The 22,010-nt window shown below is 32.6% G+C and overlaps 1 protein-coding gene across 2 annotated transcripts in view; it reads left to right on the top strand.

Annotated features, from left to right (window-relative positions):
* Positions 1 to 22,010, top strand: part of SLC38A9 (solute carrier family 38 member 9) — a 54,105-nt gene that overhangs the window by 9,335 nt on the left and 22,760 nt on the right. For both annotated transcript variants that reach the window (XM_039869954.1, XM_039869953.1), the window contains exons 2-9: positions 5,854 to 5,986; positions 9,145 to 9,266; positions 9,404 to 9,467; positions 9,697 to 9,790; positions 11,079 to 11,249; positions 13,438 to 13,497; positions 15,726 to 15,920; positions 17,850 to 17,957. In XM_039869954.1, coding sequence (XP_039725888.1) covers positions 5,854 to 5,986; positions 9,145 to 9,266; positions 9,404 to 9,467; positions 9,697 to 9,790; positions 11,079 to 11,249; positions 13,438 to 13,497; positions 15,726 to 15,920; positions 17,850 to 17,957 — 947 coding nt within the window. The remainder of the gene's footprint in view (positions 1 to 5,853; positions 5,987 to 9,144; positions 9,267 to 9,403; positions 9,468 to 9,696; positions 9,791 to 11,078; positions 11,250 to 13,437; positions 13,498 to 15,725; positions 15,921 to 17,849; positions 17,958 to 22,010) is intronic.

Here is a 22,010-nt window from a genome sequence, read left to right as displayed (position 1 = left end):
GAAAAAAAAGCATTGATTTAGAGAGCACCTTTAGAAGGTGGCTAATCTCTCCACTGGGGCAAGGGGAGGAATTAATAGAATTATCCTTCTCAGGTTAACTGGGAGAGAAATTAAAACTGCTACAATCTGGTAGCATCTGGCCAAAGAGGAAGAGCTGCCTAGCTGGTTGGAAAGCTCCACTGGATGGACGTTGAATATTTCAAGAAGATCCTGAAGTATTTTTTGGACCAATAATTTCAGAGGAGTCAGTTTGTAAGGCACCCTGGGAAGAAGGATGCAAAGGGGAATAAAGCATTAGCTATAGTCATATTTAATAATTTACATTAGAATTATAACTTTTTAATATTTATGTTTTTGTAAATGTATTTGGTTCTTTATAGTATTTATAAATTTTCATATTTGAAATATGTTAATGTTTAATTTCACTGATTTTTTAAACTTTTATACTCTAAACATTTTTTAGAGAAAATACTTATGTTAGTACCTGTATTACATGGAATAAATATCGTCATTTGCTTCATTATTACAATTGTTACCTTGACTTTTTTTTATGTTTTATAATAGGTTCAAAGACCATTATTTATATTCTCTTTTTTTTTTTTGGAAATTTTTAAATGTTAGAAAACTTTTAATCCATGTATATAAGATTTCAGATAAGTTTTTATTAGCAGCTACACATCATTTTCAGCAATAAGTGCATGTAACAGTGGAAACATTTCTAAACATCCATTATCAGAATATTTTCTGTATAATGTAAGTTTTTTAAAAATGAATTATTTTCTCAGTCATTGTTAAAATATCTTTACCTTGAAGGGAGATAGATTAAGAATGTAGGGGCTTTTTAATACCTGCTGTGTACCTGTGTAGCATTGACAGCCACATGTCATCACAGAAAGGTCAACAAATTTGAAATAGTTGTCTTTCTATGCAAAAAAAGTAGGTAACTTATATTTAAGTCTGACAAATCTTTATGTTTTGTTTTGTTTTGTTTTTTTGCCACAAGACAATGAGCAAATTTTTGTATAGTACAAAAGATTTTTTGGTTCCTCTTGATCTCATTACTAAATTGAAAGAATATGTTAATTTAAGATACGTTTTTAAAGTTTATCACATGACATATGTACAGAAGAGTACATAATACATATATACAATTTTTAAATAATTATAAAGGCAACACCCATCCAACTAACACTAAGGTCTAGAAATAGCAATACCCCAGAAGTTCCCCCATATGTTCTTCACCAAACACATCCCCCTTGCTCCCTACAGGTAACCATGCTCTTAACATTTATGTGATCCTTTCCCTACCTTTTACAATAATTTATTGTCTGTGTGTCCCTGGATACTGAATTCAGCTTTACCTGTTTTTGCTGTAAATGCAATTATACCGTATGTATTATTTTGTGATTTTTGTTCACCATAGTAATTTTCATCCAAGTTGTGTGTAACTGTAGTTCTTTCAGTTCCAGTGGTTTTTAGCATTTTATTCCATGAGCAGCATCTGCACGTCATTTATCCATTTTAGTAATGTTGGACTTTTGTCATGTTTCCAGTGTGGAGACTTTACAAATAATGCTCCTATAAACATTATTGTATGTGTCTCCTGGGGTGCGTGTGCAAGAACCTTTCTAGGATATATGCCTGAGAGTGGAATTGCTTGGTGGTAGCGTATGTATATATTCTACTTAACTGGATAATGCCAAACTATCTTCCACAGGGGTTATACCAACTTACATTCTCACTACAGTATACAAGAGTTTCCATTTGCTCTACTTGTTACTAGTTGCTTTTTGCAAGAGAACGAGGTTGGCAAAATGTTACTAATGATTTTGGTTGTGGGATTATAGGTGATTTTTATATTTTTAATGCTTACCCCTTCAGCTACTACTGCATTTCTTTCATTCATTCGTACGGAAAACTGCTTGCAAGGATTATTTATACTTACCATATTTAATTTTTTCTCTTGATCACAATTCAGACAGGCACTCCACTTAGCACTCCACTAAAACTGCTCACATCCTAATCAGCCGTGGTCATTTCATTGATCAGTCTTCATCTCATTTGGCTTAGCAGTAGCACTTAGCACAATGAATTATTCTCTACTCCTGAAAACAGTCTTCAGTTGGCTTGAGGAAACCACACTGAATAGATTTTCTTATAGGTTGCTTCTTTTCATTTTATATAGCATTTGATACTTTGATTACTTATTCCCTTCATCATTTCTCCCCCAAGTATTTATTTAAAAAATGTTAAACCTACAGAAAAGTTAAAACATTATCCCCATAATTTTTCATGAACTTCCTGATTATAAAAGTAATACAAGTTTTGATGATCATACATTATGGTTATAGAAATGTCATTGTTGGAGGAACATGTTTGAATGTTTATTTACCTCATCTCTTACCACTTCTCTTCTGGCTACTTACAGTTTTAAAAAATATATCATGCTCTCTCTCCTGGTTTGTTCTACATGCTTTTCCATTTTTCGAAACAGTTTCTTTCCATATTTTTCCCCATCCATGACTAACTTGTTATATCTTTTAGGATTCATTTTAAGTATAACTTCCTCAGTGGTCAGCCAGACATGATTTGGCTTCCCCTTCCATATACCTTACACATACCCCACATCACACATCCCTCTCTACTCTTTATTTCATTGTCATTCAGAAGCACTCTTTCTTTCTAGTTTTCTCTCTCGACTGGAATTGCTTACTTACCTATCTCCTCCAGCAGATTATGATCCTTGAGGTTCTATGTCCTATTCATCATTTAATGTTTAGTACAATGCTTAATACTTGGTTGGAATTCAGATAATATTTAATAAATTTGAGAACCAAGGTAACCCAATTAGCCATAATAGGAAGAGAAGAGCCTTATATAGGCTCAGCCTCTGGAAACAGTGAGTAAAGTTCGAGTGTAGAGCAGAATTTTTGTGAAAGAGGATATTGTATAGACATCAGAGGAAGTGAGAAACATGTCAGCAAGCCAGAGGTTACCAATAATTTTCTTGTAGCAGCAAGGAATTTCTAGTTACAATGGCTTGATTAACTTTTGTCTGTCATCTGTACTGAAAGCTGCCTGACAGACATACAGTGTTTTACCAACCAGGTAGAAACAAGTACAGTGGGTTCATTATGTTTGAATGTTTATCTGCATGATATTTTTTGAATACTTGATTCCATTTTCATTTTTTAACAAACTACCCAAATCTGGCAGGTGTTTGAAATCTTCAGCTTTTGGGTGCGTGAATAAAGGAACAGTTTTAAGTCAAGGGTCTTCATATGAGTCATGGAATTGTTATGAAATGTCAGAGGAGCAGAGCTGGTCAGTAGAAAGATGGAGACAGATTTAAAAGCCAAAAATTTTTAAGGAACTTAAGCAGTGGAACCTAGAAAGGCATTAGGTGGAAGATTTAAAAGCTAAAAATTTTTAAGGAACTTAAGCAGTGGAACCTAGAAAGGCATATAGACAAATAAGGTTTCTTTGTCTATAAGTGTATTAAATGAAAATATAGGGTTTTGAGTCACATTTTAAAGCATTTTTAAAATTTTGCTGAATGTTAAAAGCATTTTTTCTATAGCATGACCATAAATATTTATAACATGAGACAAATATAACTTCTACATGAACTATTATAATTTCAGTGTGAAACAATCGAACTACATTTCAAATGGGAAGTAACATTGATAGGGAGCAGTCATGTGAAACTGTGTTCAAAAGAAAAAGCCCGTGTTTCAAGTCTTTTATTCTGAATATTGTTCTCTATATAGGAGTGTTAATTTTAAAATTGTTTTCAGATCCAACTAAAGTTCAATTTAGAAATATAATTCATATATTTGCTCCCTTGGATGAAGCTTTAAGCACGTTTCTAACAATTCAGTTAAAATATGTTGAGTTGTATGTTTTTAATGAGAATCTGTTTTGAAAAGATTCCACAATATTTGTTTGAACAGGCACATAGCATCTTGATGAAAACTGTTGGAAAAGAAAAACTTTCAGAGTCATTCTGCTCTCAGAGTACCCAAGCCAACCAAACTGGTGCAGTTAACACTTCTGTAAGAGGCCAGGAACCAAGAAATAGAGCACTTCCTGGACTGCCTTTTGGCAGGCCTTCAAGCCAACTTAGTGGTTGATATTAATACCATTGAATTTTCAGAGTAATAAGCTACAAATAGAACATCTACATCTCTTTCTATCAAATCATACTTAGTCTCATTAGTAATCGATTAGTTTCTATCTCTGCTTCACGTTGGCATTAAAGCTGTAATTCTTGAATTCTGTGGGGCATCATTCTTGCAAAACAAGAAGGAATGTCCTGTAGCGTGTGACCCTAGATATGATTAAATTATCTCCTGAACATAAATATTTTTATATTGCTTTTTAGTACTACTGAGTGTCACAGCAGAGATATAAATTGTATAGAATACCATAATGCTTTGGGAGGTTTGGTAGTTACCCCAAGCTACCAAATTTAAAAGTAGGGATAGTTTATTCTGTCTCTGCCCTTTCATTTTTATTTTATCCACTTGAGATTTATTGACATTATTTAATTCATTTAGCAATTATATGCTTATAGTATAGTCATGTTGATCTCCATATCCACATATTTTCTCTAATAAATGTTCTACCTAGATATTTGTTGGATTAAACTAGAAAATGCCTACCATATTTATGGTGGAGAGTAAATAATAAAAGAAAGATTCAAAGATTCAGTATGCTAACTAGAGAGACAAGACTAAATTTATCATCTATACTACCATTTCTCTAATAACAGAGTTAGTTGGAAAAATAACAGAAACTAAAATTTCAGTCACTCAGTTTTTCATGTGCTTCCCACAAGATTAGATTAACATTGTCTACAGAAATGATTATCATACTTTAATACATTTTAAGCTTCTTTCAGAACTGTGTAGAGGAGTAATATGGAACCAATGATAAATTTCCTGGCCTTTTTTCCCTTCATTATTTGGATGTGTATAATCCAAAATAGCCAATTATATACATTTTGAGGTACAGAATCATTTCTGACAAGGGATCTGAGAATCAGCAGGGGAATGTAGTCCTTCCATGCCACTTTGCCTGGTCTTTCTGTTTTGGATAGTGTGTTACTGGAAGGTTAGAAAGCAAATGGAGGGAGTTTCAGTTAGGAACCGTAGGGGTTAATAACTGAAAATGATGATTGAAAACCAGAATCTGCAGTTGATTAGGACACAGGTATGAGAAGGAAGCATATACATAAATAGCATAATAGGGTATATCACTGGAATCCAAGAAAAGTACAATAAGGCTAAAATATCTCTAGTGTCTTGATGTTCCATTTGATAGTACTTTGGATAAACTGCACAAGGGACATGGTCGAGATCACTAATCCTTAGTACATGAACCAAGAAATAGGAATTCTGTTTATCATAGGAAGTAATTTTGACCCATAAAGAAGAAATAGACACTCTTTAGTAGAGGAACATTTTTCTCTATGTTTTCTTTGATTTAGTGCCAAAAGCTTTTTGAGAGAATATTTAAAGTTGTGTCTTTTATTGTTGAAAATTGACAGCTGCTATATTTCTTTTAAATAACTGATTGAAGCTCTTTCTGTTGCATCTCCTTTATTGCTAAATTCCTTAAGTTTAAAAAAAGTGTGTTTAAAATTATAGTATTGTGGGATAAAAGCTTTATTCTGTGGATTAAATAATACTTCTTTTGTGACATTTTCTTTTCTCACTAAAAGTGAGAAGTGAATGCCTTGCCTTGGTACATCCCATTTCTAATGTAGGACAAGAAGTTATTTTCTTCAATGACTGACTTCCAGAATTTCTGGCTGAATATTCATTGTCAAGTGTATATTCCCTTCCCTAGGCCATTCTATATAGAGCCCACAAACATCGTCAGTGTGAATGAAGTCATTCAGAAGGTTAGCGACCATGCCTCTGCCATGAACAAGAGGATTCATTACTACAGCCGGCTCACCGCTCCTGCAGACAAGGCACTGGTAAGGGGCAAAGCATTACTAATTATCTGAGGTTAAGTTGAAATGAGCAGTGAACAGCATGAGCCAGGGTAACTCCCAGAAGTTGAACTATTTGCTGGCCATGTTCCAAGGATGATGGCATCGTGGAAAGTCAAAGACAGTAATACATGTCCTACTTTTCAGGTTAGTCCATTCTTACCTAGGCTAGCATAGAGAGATTTGAAATAATCTCTCTATGTTGAAAACAAATCTAGAAATTTGTTGGATTAAATTCTGCTAATCCCAATCCTAAAAGCTTTGAGGAAGATAAACTACTTTTGAAGTAGTTTAGGTCATTGATTAATATAAATAATAATAGGTTCTGGTTAGTCTGTTCAATTTTTCAGTTTGAAACTACAAGGGAAAAATGAAGGAATTTTCTTCAGGAGTAGTAAACTAAGATATACATGTATGTATGTATATGTGTGTGTGTGTGTGTGTGTGTGTGTGTGTGTGTGTGTGTATACATACAAATAATATTTTCCTATTTAGCAATGTCCTTTTGTATATCAAAAACAAGAGACAAAGGGTAGATACTAAACATTCTAGGCTTTGCAGGCTACAGATTATTATTACATATTATTACATATTATTCTTCATTTTTGTTTTATACATTAAAAATATAAAAATCATTCTTAGCAGAGGGACTTTAAAAAATCAGGTTGGAGGCCAGATTTGGCCCACAGGCAATAGTTGGTTGACTCTTGATCTTCTAAAATCTGTATTATTATTTTAGGATCAAAAATATTATAAGTAATTTGGTTGCTTATAAAATTATCACATATGAGATATTCAGAAACTTGAAAGCATAAAGAACAATGGAAACATTCTGGGAGAAAAGATAATCACTTTCTTATAGGTAATAATAAAAAGGGAAATGGGAACCAACATTCTTTAGATATTTACTAAGGGGGCAAGGATTGCACTAGTCACTTGAACATAGATATCTCATTTTAAGCAACATGAAGTATAAAGATCTTCTTTCATATAGCCCAAGAAGGGACTTCCAAAATATTCTGGGTGGGATAATTATTTCACCAGTTTTTTTCACTTTTTCCTCCCTTAGGCCTTTACATTGGTAGTTGTAGTTAAGTCTTAGTTTCATAACAATTATCTAAGCCCTCTGGGAGTTAGAAGTAATCCAGTATCTTCAGACCCAGTTTAGATCTAGAGGCTCTCTCTGCTTATGGAAGCAAACTTCAGAGATACCAGCTGGGCCAGTCTAGGCCTGATTGCATGGTATTTGCCTGAAATATAAGTCAGCTTTGTACCCCAAGCTCAATCCCTTTTTGTTTGAATCCCTTTTGTTAACTGACTGTGAGATGACACTAGTATATCAAAGCATATAAACAGCAATCTAAAATTAACAATGTGATATGAATATGCTTATACATCCACATCATTTTTTGAGAGTCCCAAAATTATTATTATTTTTTTTAAAAAAAAAAGATTTTTAAGGGAAGAACAAATGGAACTGCTGATCTCAGGTCTTTACAGAGTAATACCTTTTTACTTCTAAAAATTTCCCTATTTACCTTAATATTTTTATTCTAAAATGGAGAAGGGAAGAAAATTATTTGGCTGCCAACGTCTCATAGATCTTTGCTAATAAAAGTGTGTTCTGCATAGCCAGCAGTATCAGCACCACTGAGAGCTTGTTAAAAATGCAGAATCTCAGTTCTTTCTTCATACCTACTGAATCAAAATCTGTATTTTAACAAGATCCATGAGTAAATCAAAGGAAACTTCAAGTTTGAAAAACACTGCTCTAGACCACTGTCAGAATGTGGGATTCAATCCTCCAATTTTTCTGTATCTCTTAAGAATTTGCCACTTCTTATCCTCCAGCTTCTAGTCCTACCTCTCATAACTTTTGATTTTCACTTTTTCTGAACTTGCTTTGGTAGCTATCATGGTTTATCATGGCATAACATTTGAGACATCTTTTACCCACAAGATACCACCAATCATATGCATAAAGAGAGAAGGATTTAACAAGTTTTCTTTTGTGCACCAGTCCATATCCTGTCTACGTACTGAGACCTAATGTTCCATCACTTCCTTGAAGTCTTCTCCAACTGTTCCAGTCACATTATTTTTTTCATCATTCTTGTGATATGGTATACCACAGAGTTGAACACCTAATTTTTATTCTGTCTTATAGCCCTGTCTAATTGTTTCATATGTCTTCCAATTAGAATTTAAGCTTCTTTAAATTAGGGGCTGTATATTATTGTATTTCTTGAATGCTAAACCTGGCAGAGTTGTAGATTTGTGTGGTAGGTACTAAATATAAAAGATTGTGATTTATGTGAGTGATCTCCTATGTCTTTAACTACTGTATGTAGGGACTACATATTTTCAAAGTAACTATTCTCAGGGAGATGGGCAGAATTCCATCCGGAGACTATATTTTTTCCCTTCAAAATAGGGAGATAGAATTAGAAAGAAATATATGGAGGGGAGATGGAAGCTATGCATATAAGAAACATGTATCTATTTAGTCGTTCTCTCTCTATATATGTCCTCAGCCTCTATTGGCTCCTTCTCTTTCATTTACATCTTCCATCTTTAATAATCCTTCTGTGCCTTTTCCTTTGGCCACTTTAGCTCACCTTTTCTTCTACCAAAGCATTTAAAAAGAATAGTCTACATTTATTATTCCTTCCTTTACCTCATATTGACTCCTTACTTCTTTATTGTTTGAGTTCCCTGCCTGCCTCTGCTAAAACCACCATCGCTTAGGAGTTCCGTGACCACTTGGTTCTTGAAATTCCCCAAGTCTCCTCCATCTAGAATTCTTTAATCTCAGTCTTTGCTGGCTCTTCTTCCTCCTTTCTCATAAAAATGAAAAGAAAAATATTTTGATAGTTGCATATTCTAGGAATTCATTCTCATTTCAGATGAACAGTTCATTGTTTATAGTCCTTAAATTCTTGCTCCTTTAGATCTTCTACTACATTTAAAAAACAATTTTAATATTTGTTAATCAGGGATGCATACTGTTATTTCTTCATGATATTTAGAAATACGTCTAGAGTCAGGTACTCAGATATATAGAAAATATCCTATTTTGCACTTTTACAGGTTCTAAAATTTTTTATGTTTTTTTTTTTTTTTTTTTTTTTTTTTTTTACCAGATTGCCCCAGATCATGTAGTTCCAGCTCCAGAAGAGTGCTATGTATATAGTCCATTGGGTTCTGCTTATAAACTTCAAGGTTATGCTGAAGGATATGGTAAAAATACCAGTTTAGTAACCATGTAAGTAAAACTACTTTGGGGAGTATAACTTAAACTATATGTAAATGAATATTACTGATTATTTTAATTTTTGTCTTAATGAAAATGTTTAAAGAGTCAAACTTTATATTTTTACTGCTATTGCTCTGTGTTTTCAGTTTTATGATTTGGAATACCATGATGGGAACATCTATACTAAGTATTCCTTGGGGCATAAAACAGGTAATATAAGTTCTCAGCATATTTTTCCCTGAACTTTTTTCTTTTTATTTTGTGAGTCCTATAAGACATTTTAATAAATCTACATAAAATTCATTAAAGAAAACAGATGATTATATTTATATTAGTTGTCGGGTTTTTATCATAATCGTTTAGGGTAGCATAATATGATACATGTGAGTTTATTCTAACATGATGATATATGTTGTTCTATATTTTTATTTTTAAACAGGCTGGATTTACTACTGGAATGTGTATCATCATGCTGATGGGCCTTTTAACACTTTATTGCTGCTACAGAGTAGTAAAATCACGAGCTATGATATGTAAGAATTTGCTACAGTGGAAATGAATTAATATTAATAAGTATTTCCTGTTGAGGTAGAGCACTAATGTGTACATTCCTCGTGTGTGTTAACTATCTATTTTGTGCCTGAAGATTTACTTCTCTATTTCATAGCATTAGGCTAAACTGATAATGACTGCCTTTGAAGTTCAGAGAGGCTGGGAGTTCTTTGCAGAATGCACTCACTTTGGTGTTAATTTTCTCATAAGAATAATTTTTAAAAGTCATTTTTAAATTAAGGCCTTAGCCAGAACTAAATTGAGAATTTATGATTCTTATCCGTTAATGGTGGCTTGTTTTAACCTATCCTTACTCAAAGGCCTAAATGTTGGAATCTCCTAAAAGTAGAAATTATAACTAGAAAAATATGAAAAAGTGTACTGAATTCTCAAAATTGTGCCAACATATATCCTCCACTCATCTCTATAAATTCTGGATCAGGGAAATACCTTTTTAGATTGTTTTAAAATAGTTTAGAACTTAAATATACATATATTATTTAATTGAATCCTACCAAGTGTAAATCAACAGACCAGGCTTAGCCTTCAGTTTTTTTCTGTCTCTACTAAGCAGTGGTATATTTTCTCTTAATTGTATTATTTATTTATTTCCTTTTCCTTTTATTCACAAGTCCCTTGATGCTCTTATAGACCTGCTAAATTCTTTATATGATGTAGGCATTAACTCTTTATCTATCATTTCTAGTCATTTTCTTTCCCATGCAATATTTGAATGGCTTTTGTATTATATGAGTTTGTTTATATTTGCCTACCTTTTCCACTGTAGTTCAGTTGATAGAAAAAAAATAACCTTTTAGGTTCCAATTTTACACTGTCTTCTAACTTTTCTGTTACTTAATTTTTAAATTCTTAATTCAATTGTCTAAAATTTAAATTGGCACATGGTATAAAGTATGACTCAAGAAAACTTTTCTCCATATCGTTATTTAAATATGCCAAATATTATTCGGTACTGGCTTCTGTCCCTTACTGACAGTTTTGTCTACCCTTGGTTTATCACTTTATCAATTAATTATAAAATTTAATGATACTATAATCTGTTTCTCATGTTATCTGTACCATTTAATTGACCTATATTTCTTTTTATGTATTTGTTTTCATTCCTGTTGTTTCATAATATGGTCTAATATCTGGGAATACCCATAATCTTTTACTAAATATTTTGAGTTAATTTGGGGAAAACAAATTATGAATATGGAATATGTGATTAATATCTAATTTTATTATTTTTCTTTTATTTTTATCTAGCATCAGTGGATATCACTACCTGGGAATATCCAGATGTCTGCAGATATTATTTTGGCTCCTTTGGGCAGTGGTCAAGCCTCCTTTTCTCCTTGGTGTCTCTCATTGGAGCAATGATAGTTTATTGGGTGCTTATGTCTAATTTCCTTTTTAATACTGGAAAGTTTATTTTTAGTAAGTATCCATATCATATGCTTTCACACAGTTACTTTCAGATACAATAACTACTGGAATGTTTTAATTTCAGCCTTAAATTCTAAACTTAGGATAAATCAAGTAAAAAGTAGTATTTGTAATTTTGGAAAATATACTAGATTCAGTTTGTTTTCTGTGGTTATGATCTCAAATATAATGTGTATGCTCATTTCCAAAAGCTAATTTTTGAATAAGTAATATTTTTTCTAATTCTCTAATATAAAATACTAAGTTCCATCAGATATTTTAAGCGTTGTTTCAAACTTTACCACAAAATTTTAGTATAACAGAGTTTATGAAGTTCATCGGTATTTGTTACTAAAGAGTTTGATGTGCAGAATCTCAGGGAAACAAATTTCAGTCACTTATTTTCAAAATATTAGGGTTTAAAATTAAAAAACAGTAGAATAATGGAACTTAATGTGGTAAATATGTTATATACATATCACAGACTTCGTTGTGGGATAATGGTTGTACCCTTTAGTAATTTAAAGATGTTCCTGCCTGTTATTTTCTTAAGTGTTTTTATTAACGTGTGCTAGATTTTATCAAATACTTAATCTACTTCTCTTGAAATGGTCATAAGCTTTTATCTTTCAAATTGTTAATATGGTGAATTGAATGAATACCTCTGCAATAGTTAAATCATTCTTATATTCCAGGAAAACTTAAAATAACTTATTAGTCATGCTATATATTTTTTAAATTTTTTACTGCATTCAGTTTACTTTTGGGAAGAGCAGAGCTAATATTTTATTTAGAATCTTTGTATCTTTTCATAAAAGATATCAACTTATAGTTTTTCTTTCTCATACTATCCTATCCTTGTTGAGCGTGGTGTGTTACGACTTCTGTAATAAATTACCATAACTGTTTGGCTTAAAACAAGAGAAACTTAATTTTTTCACAGTCCTGGAGACTAGAAGTCCAAAATCAAAGAGTCAGTAGAGCTCTGTTCCCTCTGAAACCTTTAGGGAAGAGTCTTTCCTTGCCTCTTCCTAGCTTCTATGATTGATTGCTGGCAGTTCTTGGCATTCCTTAGCTGGTAACTGTATCACTCCAATTACTGCCTCTGTCTTCATATGGCCGTCTTCTCTCAATGTATCTACCAATCCTTGAACATTGGGCCTACCCGAATCCAGTATGACCTCATCTTAACTTGATTATATCTGCAAAGCCCTATTTCCAACTAAGGTCACATTCGAAAGTTTCTGGTGGACACAATAATGGGGAAACACTATTCAACCCAGCATATTTGGTATCTAAGCTTTACAAGCCTTATGTAAGTCTTGGCATCAGGAATTACATAAAGATTTATAACTTCTAATCTTAGGTCACTAATAACCTTTGGAGATACTATAAAAACCTAGAGCACTAAACTACTTCTTTTATTCTATTTTGAGAAGCATACAATGAAGGTGAATAATTCACATATTTTTACTTATTTTATGACTTTAAAATCTAATCCAACATTTTTCCCATCTCATTTGAGTTTTAATCAGACACTTTTATTAATGCTTATTAAGGTTATAAAAGGTTAACATCATACCAGTAAAGTAAATTCTCTTAGGCTAGCAAGAAAACACATCCTTTACCTATTCTCTCATTCACTATAGAATGTTATGAATACTCAAGTATCTTCATACGCTTTTTACTTTGCTACTTTCTTTAGTATAACTTAGTGGTACTTGCAAGCAATAATTACTATGGAGCCTTTGGTCTATAAAAGCATGTTCTATACTTTGTAAAAACTTTAAATGAATTTGCAGATAAATATGGCCATTATAATGGTTTTACAGACTTTAGAAGTTTATGTAAGATGTTAAGTATACTTCTATAAATTAGTGAAAGTATGGGGGAAAATTGTACACATTATCTTTATTCCAGGGCTTTTAACTAAATTCAGCCTATGGGTAGATTTTTTAAAATTCCTTAATCATGTAAAATTTTTCCACAAAGGGACTGTGAAGTCAATGACATTATTCCTGTCAGTAGAAAAAGCTAAAGAAGGTGAAGACATGTTAGCAATGGAGTAGTCTTGGTTCAGTGTATTAGCTACTGTTGCCACACAGAAGATCGTAAAAGATTTTTATAGCTAAGTCTTTAGAGGGTGATCAATTTAGTATGTTTCATTCTTCATTAAGCTGTATTTTTCCTTAATTTTTAGATGTTATTCATCATATTAATGACACAGATGCTGTACTGAGTACCAATGATAGCAACCCTGGTAAGTTGTTCAGAATTTAAAGTTTAACCTGTGTTTTATTCCCCACCTTGCTTCAAATGTTTTAAGGTAGGACCTGTGACTTTATTTTAGGTAAATGACTAGTGCAAAATCATTATTATGTTAATGGGACACTATTGAATTGTTAGCAATCAGTGTGTTAAAAAAAAAAAAACAACTCCACAAAAGAGTGTGTTAATGTGAGCTAAATAATATTTAGTTCATATTATACAATTCACAATTGTAGCTCACATTTATAGTATCCATATTTGCCTATGAATAATCAATACATATTTCCAAGAACCTAGATCACTGCTCTTTGTTTTGGTCTAGAAGCATAGCTCTCAGTTTGTTAACTTAGTTTTAGACATTTATTGCTTTAGTTGCTAATATTTAAGATACACAAATATGTATCCTTTAGAATAATAATTTCCTAGTAATGAACAGATATTAGTAAATATGAAAAAATAAATTGAAGTTTTGGCCCAAAAAATCTTAATTTTCTAAAGTATATAATGAACAGACAAAAGTTCCTCCTCGTGAAACTTTCATTCCAGTGTTTGCTATCTATTGTCTTACTTTGTCCCTTAATTTAGCTATTTAACCTCTTTGTTAAGACTAGAAAATGAATAAGCAAAGTATTAGCTTTTATTTCTGTGGGGACACACACACACACACACACACACACACACCCCTACCTTTGAATAATTATACTAAAACATTTTAGTACAATTTAAGAATATATCTTTTGCATCCTATCCCTTACTTCAGAATTTTCAAAGGACCAAATCACATCCTGCCTTAAAGAGAAATTCATTACTATAGCTATTCTGTTATCAATTGATGAAACTGGTTTATTAATATCCAGCAGGAAGTCAGTTCGTTATTGAGTTCATACATATCACGATTGCACTGAAGATTTGTAGAGCACAACAGCAAAGTTAGTTTACTTTGCATAGTGATATCTTATGTTGATACTAGCCCTTTTTGATTATTCTTATGTTTATTTTTACCAATGTGTTATATAGCAAGAGTATGAAACAATCCTTCTCAGTTAATACAAAAAATTATAGCTGACATTAATTAGATACTTACTGTGTACAAACATTATTCTAAATGTTTTACAGCAACTCTGTAAGGTAGATACTGTTATCTTTCTAGATGTAGAAACCAACGCACACATAAGTTAGTGACCTGCCCAAGGTTGTATAACTATTAGGTGACAGAGTCGAGATTCATTTTGCAGCCAATTTACTTCCATAGCCTATGCTTTTTACCACTGTTATTAGCATGAGAAAAATTCAAGTTAATTTTCTTTGGTCCAGAGCATAGAAGAAAAAAGCATATGTTAAAATGCTGACTAAGAAAGAAGAAGAAAGAAATTGTTTGGCTTTGTGGCATGCCAAATAATGAAGACGGAATAAAATTAAAAACAGAACCTACAATCTATCTATCACTTTCACTTTGACTAGTGATGAGTATGATTGTTGCTCAGTGTGTTTTTCACCAGCATTAAGAGTTCTTTACAAAGAGCTATTTCTATTATGAAATTAGAAACATAGTTAGAACAATTTGTATTCTATCTACTTATAGAAGAAATTGCCACTTGTAGGTCAATGTTAGGAAAATACATTTTACTCACTTCCCAGTTCTCTGGATATCATCTGGGCTGTTAGGTTGCTCTACAGTGTGATGAGCTTCCAGGATAATTACTCTGAATTGCTGGAGTTCAAGATTCTTAAACTATAAGCAATAATTAGGTTTTGGCAATACCATGACAGTTGTTTCAGTGATATCCGCTTTTTATTCCAAACATATAGCTTTTGTTTATTGTTAGAGGGAACCTATTCTTTGACCCTTGTATGGGTTACTAGCATAACGTACATTACCCTGAATATATTTCTTATATTATTGTATACATAAGATTAAACACCAACCAGCCCAATATTTTCTCTCTGGCAATGGAACCAAAGGATTTTTGGTGGAATACTTTTATAGTTTCAAGTAGAAATTAAGGATATACCTCAAAACTTCCTAACATTCTTCATTCTTTAATTATTTATAGGTAAAAGGTTTCTAATATATCTAACTCTAACCCTCAATTTTTTCCAGAAAAGAGAAACTTAGTATTCATGGTAAAAGTTGAGGTTGATAGAGCAAGTGTCAGTCTCTGGAGGTTGTCATTTTCTGTTCTTTGTGGTTTTCTCTAATCTGATGCTTTCCTATTGCAGTGATTTGTCCAAGTGCTGGGAATGGCGGCCATCCTGACAATGGCTCTATGATTTTCTACGCCAATGACACGGGACTCCAACAGTTTGAAAAGTGGTGGAATAAGTCAAAGACAGTGCCCCTTTATCTCATAGGGCTCCTGCTGCCACTGCTCAATTTCAAATCCCCTTCATTTTTTTCAAAGTTTAATATCCTAGGTAAGCTGAGGCACTGTTTTATGGAGCCTCCGTGTAGTAGAATACCTGCTGGATTCTGTGGAAATATGTTCTGGCTGGAGAGAGAGTTACTTCCAGGCCTGTTCATCTATGTGTAATTTGTTCACTCATATGTTTTCTGTATAGAGTTTGGCACAGAAAAATGTATAGGTGACCATTCCAAGTCCAAATTCCTTTTAAGACAAGTCATTGAGTTTCCCATTCTATTCTTACTGAATAATTCTTCCTTATTTCCTCTGAGGCTATACTAGAGAAATAGACTAAAATTTCAGGAGGAGAGATCTAAAATGGATATTATAGGAAGTCTCAATTCTAATGATCAGAAACATTAGAACTTACTAAGGGAAGTTTTGGAATATTTTTTCCTACAGTTTCTATTTAAGAGTATAGCACAGAATTATCACCTGACTTTCAACCTAGGATGTCATTCTCTAGCTCAGACTCCTAAAGTTTGTTCTGCTTTTGCTCTCCTCAATGCTTATTCTTCCTTGGAATGCTATTATTGCCTCCTTAAAGGAACATACTTCTTTCTGTGAACCATATTTTTCAGAAATTTCTGAAATCACTGAAAAATTTTCAGAAATTTCTGAATCACTAAAGAAATATTTTGACCATATCTTAAGATGGCAAAAGGAATCCCCAATGAAAGCTCAGATCTGGTTAACTAAAGGCAAGGATATCATTCATAAAGAATTGATAACCCCAAATAGAGCATAGGATTTCATTTTCTCCCTGTAGATCTGTTCTCCTGGTAGGCAACCTAGAGTGTAAAATAATTAGATTACTCATCACGCACGTCAAGGAGGTGGCTTTTGGGTTTCCAGAAGACCAAAGGAGGAGATGAGGTTATTTCTCTATACCTTTTGCTTCACAACAGGATTCACCGTAAGACTGCCACAGACACACACAGAAAATGAAGAGTCGTGGTTATATAAGCTTTGGCCTCTTGTTTTCATTCTTTCTGAATCAGCTCATCTCCAAGCCTGCAGCAGAGTTTATGTGGCTCATTTGTGGTTTCCTGATTTGCTTGCCGACTTTCCTATGGAAAGTTAGCATATAAACTTACAGAAGAATTTGCTCAATTGGGCAAAACAATCACTCACAGGACTTCTAACAAGGTTGATTATTCTCTCCTTCCTTAAGGATATTCTACTCTTGCCCTTTTTCTTTGTGCTTTCCCTTTCTTTTAAATCTACAGCTTCTTTAGAGAAATTAGCATCTAATTCTTTTAGAGACCTTCTTGGACTCAACTCCATAATGACCGGACTTAGAATAATCCTGTAACTTCTAGACTACTAAAAAATTCTGAATGCCCACTTTACCCTGTGTATAATACATGCGAATGGAATCTGGAATCTCCATTTAGCAAGTAGTACTACCCAATCAGAACCTCATCTAGATAATAGATCAGATTGTTCATGGATTATTTGGCTTATCACTAAATAGGTTTATAATCCTCCACATTCACTCTTTACTTTCTTATCATTGTACATTAAATCTTGTGACAGACTTTTCCATCTTATTAACCATTTCTAATAGTTCCAATAGAGTAAAAGCCAGTTTCATGTTGTCTTTTTTTCTCCTATGTAAACTAAGAGTTTTCTAATGGACTCTGCATGTATCCTCCACTAAATTCAGCTCATATGTAAATTAGGCAGTTTTGCATTCAGCAACATATGAACTACATTCATCTGATTCTTCTTAGGCCTACTACATGGTTTTTCGCTTTATTTTCTGGTAACTCAAATAGCTCGTTTCTGTTCCCTAGATCCCACCTGGGTTTTAGTGGGCATAATAGATGGAGTTAATAATATTCCAGTCTTTGCTGAGAAAAGTAGAAACAAAGCTTGATTTTAAAATAGTCTGTAAAAATATAAAAATGATGAATAGTTTCTGAATTTTTTCTCACAGGCACAGTGTCCGTTGTCTATTTGATTTTCCTTGTCACCTTGAAGGCTATTCGCTTGGGATTTCATTTGGAATTTCACTGGTTTACGCCAACAGAATTTTTTGTACCAGGTGAGCTTTTGGGGACAAAGGAAGAATTAATAACAATAATATGATCTTTAAGTTAACTATTTTGAACTATTGCTATTCTAACACAAGTAATGTTATTTTTTATGATGAGCATTTCTATTAATGCAGTTAAGCTAAATTACAGGTGAAATTACTCTGGTTCTCTTGCAGTGAGGGGTAACCAGGGCCCTTTTATAACCAGGGTCATTTCTACATGGTTGATGAAGTTCATTGAAGTTACAGTGCAATTGAAAAAGAATACGTTCTCTAGACTTTTCTGAGAAAACATACCCCTAGAATTTCAGAGATTTAATGCATGGTCAGTGGTTAATATTCTTGTTTTTCAGGCTACTTAAGATGGTGATATTAAGTTTACCCTCCCTCCTTTTTTTTCTCATGGTTATACCATGGCAATTTCTTACATTTCACCCAAATTTAGAAGATTTGGGACACGATAGAAGCACCATAAAACAATGAATGGATAATGCTAAATGAGGAGACAGCTTGGAAAATGAAAGTGACTGTTACACTAGTATCTTGAAACTATTAAGGAGAAAATAGTACAAAATTCTGCTGTCGATTTAGTAATACTGCTTTCTTTCCATTCTTCAACTGTTAATTCACACAGTCTAAAATTTCAAGTCTATATTCAGTATCTGATGTTACTCTCTAAAGTCTGAAATTATAATTGTCTCTGACTCCTTTTGTTTCTTTTATTATTACATTTCTGGGTTTTCTAGGTGTACTAAGTTGGTAGTCATTGAAAGCTGTTGTTTAAGTTACCATAGTTATTTGTTTTCAAATCATCTGGCTGCATTAGCTTTGAGTTTTTATTTCTATTAGAAGTCTACAAAGGCTAAACGGAAGTACTGGGACTTGAAAAGCATCCTCTCTCCCAGCTTGAATTTAAAATTGGACACTGATGAAAAGGGCAACTTTAAGCTAGTTTTTCCATTGATTGATAAAAATAGTCTAGGATATTATTTCCTAAAATTAGATCTGTATTGATTTATTTTAAGATTCTTAGTGATAAAAGTTTCTGCTAATGATAAGACATGAGAGATAAATATGAGAGAAAAAGAGAGTAAAAACAGTTGTTTAGAAAATGAAAAAGAGAACATTTAAATAGTTAATAAGTCATTTATTTCACTTCATTTATAAATAACATGAAGGGAGAATCATGAGGACTAAAAGAGACTTGTGTTACAATCCTGAAATAAATTGCTTTATTGTGATAAGAATTTCTCAAGAATGAGAGTATGTCGTAAATCTTTTTCAGTAAAGGCTAATTAAGAATGAAAATGAAATGAAAAAGGAAAAAAGAAAAAAAGGAACTTGAAGGGGAAAGAAAGTGAGAGGAAACAAAAGAAAACTTCCAAAAAGTTATATCCTCAAAATGACAAAAGATAGCGACAGCTGCATGAAACAATATTTGGGTGTTGGAAGGAAAGAAGGAGGGAAGGAAGGAAAGAAGGAGGGAAAGAAGGAAAGAAGGAGGGAGTTTGGTCCTGGAAATCAAAAATATAATAGAAATAAGAATTGAAAGAAAATTTGGAAGATAAAGCTAACTTCCCAAAAAGTAGACTAGAAATTATGGATGGTTGTACGGATAGAAGGAAAGAGTGAAGAGAGGGAGGGAGGGAGGTAAGAAAGAAAGAAAGGAGAATAAAGATAAGAAAATTATAGCATTAATTCAGGTGGCCCAATATCTAACTAAAAATAGTTCCATAGAGAAGAGAAAAAATGAAGGAGATAAAATTTTCAAAGAACTAATTTAAGCAATGTCTCCCAAACTGAAGAACGTGAGTTTCCAGATGTAAAAGGGCTCCAGTGCCCAGCACTGTGAATAAGACCCACACCAGGTCATATCATCATAAAATTTCAGAACACCAAGGATGAACAGAAGGCCCTGAAAGATTCCAGGGACAAAGAACAGGTCTATAGAAAAGGTCTGGATAAAATAGTATCAGCCTTCTTAATAACTCTGAAAGCTAGAAGACAGTGGAAGTGTCCTCAAAGTCTCAGAATAAGTTATTTTAACCTAAAATTCTAAAATCCCACTATATTCTCATTCAAGTGTTAGAGTACAATAAAGATATTTTCGGAAAGTAAAGTCTCACAAAATTTTACCCTCCATGCACTCTTTCTGAGGGGAAAAAAAAAAAGCTGCAAAATATGCTCCACTGAAAGAAGGAAGTAAATTAAGAAATTTCCAGAATGATGGTGAAGGGAGATCCTAGGAAATAGCTGTGCAACAGGACTAGAAAGCAACCAGCCCAGATTATAGCAGGTAGACAGATAGCCCCAGGAGGTATATTTCCCAACAAAAATGTAAAATGGAAAAGATTATTTTATGTGTCGTATAGAAAGAGTGGAATTTTACCATTATTTTGGAGAGTTTGAGGAAGAATTAGCATTCACTAGAAAACTTAGCAACCGTAAAGGAAAAAGTCAATGATTACCTCTGAAAAAACAGATCAACAAAAGTATTTTTATATAAAAAAGAAAATGTAATAATAATACATTCCATGGTCTAACTATGAATAATATGTAATTATCATAAAAATTAAAACATTGAATATCGATTTTGTATAATTAAAATTATGATTATATAGGGGAATAGGAGATGGAAAAGTGTAAGTGGTGGTAGTAATATAAAAGCACTAAAGCCTTATGATGGAAAATCAATGGATTATGTCTAAAATTTAAAAACAAAGGAAAAAATGTGTGTATTTCTTAAAAATAAGCTAGATTATAAATTTAAAATATGCTAAATAGAAGAGTTAGAATTAGTTGCCTCTGGGAAACAGGATTCAGGATGAGAGTTATGAAGCAAGAAATTCCTGATTTTTATTAGAATTCTTTTAATAAAATTTAACTTTCAACAATGAGTACATTACAATAGCCAAGATATGAAGGCAACCTGAGTGTCCATAGATGGATGAATGGATAAAGAAGAGTTGGTACATATATACAATAGAATATTACTCAGCCATAAAAAAAGAATAAGATCTTGCCATCTGCAACAACATGAATGGACCTAGAGGGTATTGTGCTGAGTGGAATAAGAAAGAGAAAAACAAATGCCATATGATTTCACTTATATGTGAAATCTAAAGAACAAAATAAAGAAGCAAACTCATAGATAGAGAAAACATTTTGATGGTTACCAGATGGAAGGGGGTTAGGGGAAGAATGAAAAAGAAGGGATTAAGAAGTACAAATTGATAGTTATAAAATAGTCACGGGGATGTAAAGGGTAGCACAGGGAATATAGTCAATAATATTGTAACAACTGTGTATGGTGTCAGATGGATACTAGATTTATTGGGATGATCACTTCATAAGTTATATAAATGTCTAATCACTATGTTGTACACCTGAAAGTAATACAATAAATTGTATATCATCTATAATTGAAAAATTTAAAAATTAGAATTAAAAAGAAAGAAAACACTGCTTACTGCAAAATTTCACAATGTTTAGAATAAGACATTTAAGAGAAAAAATTACTACACATTTAAGACTGCAATTAAGATTATATTTTTAAAATGAAAAACTATTAGATGCTTTGAAATTGACTTCAAAGAGACTTCAGACACTGATTTTAAAGAATTATGGGGTGATTTGCCATTTGAGTGCAGCATTGTGTTCATTTGCAACCAGAAAAAATAATTTTCTAACCACGGATGCTTTAAATAGTTTTATTATTCACTTTCCATTAGGAGCAGACTACTTTTTGCCACTCACTCATTGATATTTAATGCCTCTAAATATAATGGAATTTCTCTTTTCTTATTTTTATGTATTTGTCCCACCTTTTTTTGTTTTTGATTTTGAACTTTTTATTGAAGTGTAACATATATATACACAAGTGCACAGCTCAGAAATGTACAGCTTGATTAATTTTCATAATCTGAACACACCAGATATCTAACACCCAGATCAAAAACAGAAATTACTAGCACTCCAGAAGCACCTCTTAGCCCCCCTACCAATCATTATCTACCTGCAAAGATAACCACTGTTCTAACTTCTAAATGTTGGTTAGTTTTG

Source organism: Pteropus medius, unplaced genomic scaffold (assembly GCF_902729225.1).
Source record: "Pteropus medius unplaced genomic scaffold, Ma_sr-lr_union100, whole genome shotgun sequence".
NCBI classification, from domain to species: domain Eukaryota; kingdom Metazoa; phylum Chordata; class Mammalia; order Chiroptera; family Pteropodidae; genus Pteropus; species Pteropus medius.
Note: the sequence above shows the minus strand (reverse complement) of the source record. Positions and strands in the feature narration are given on the sequence as shown.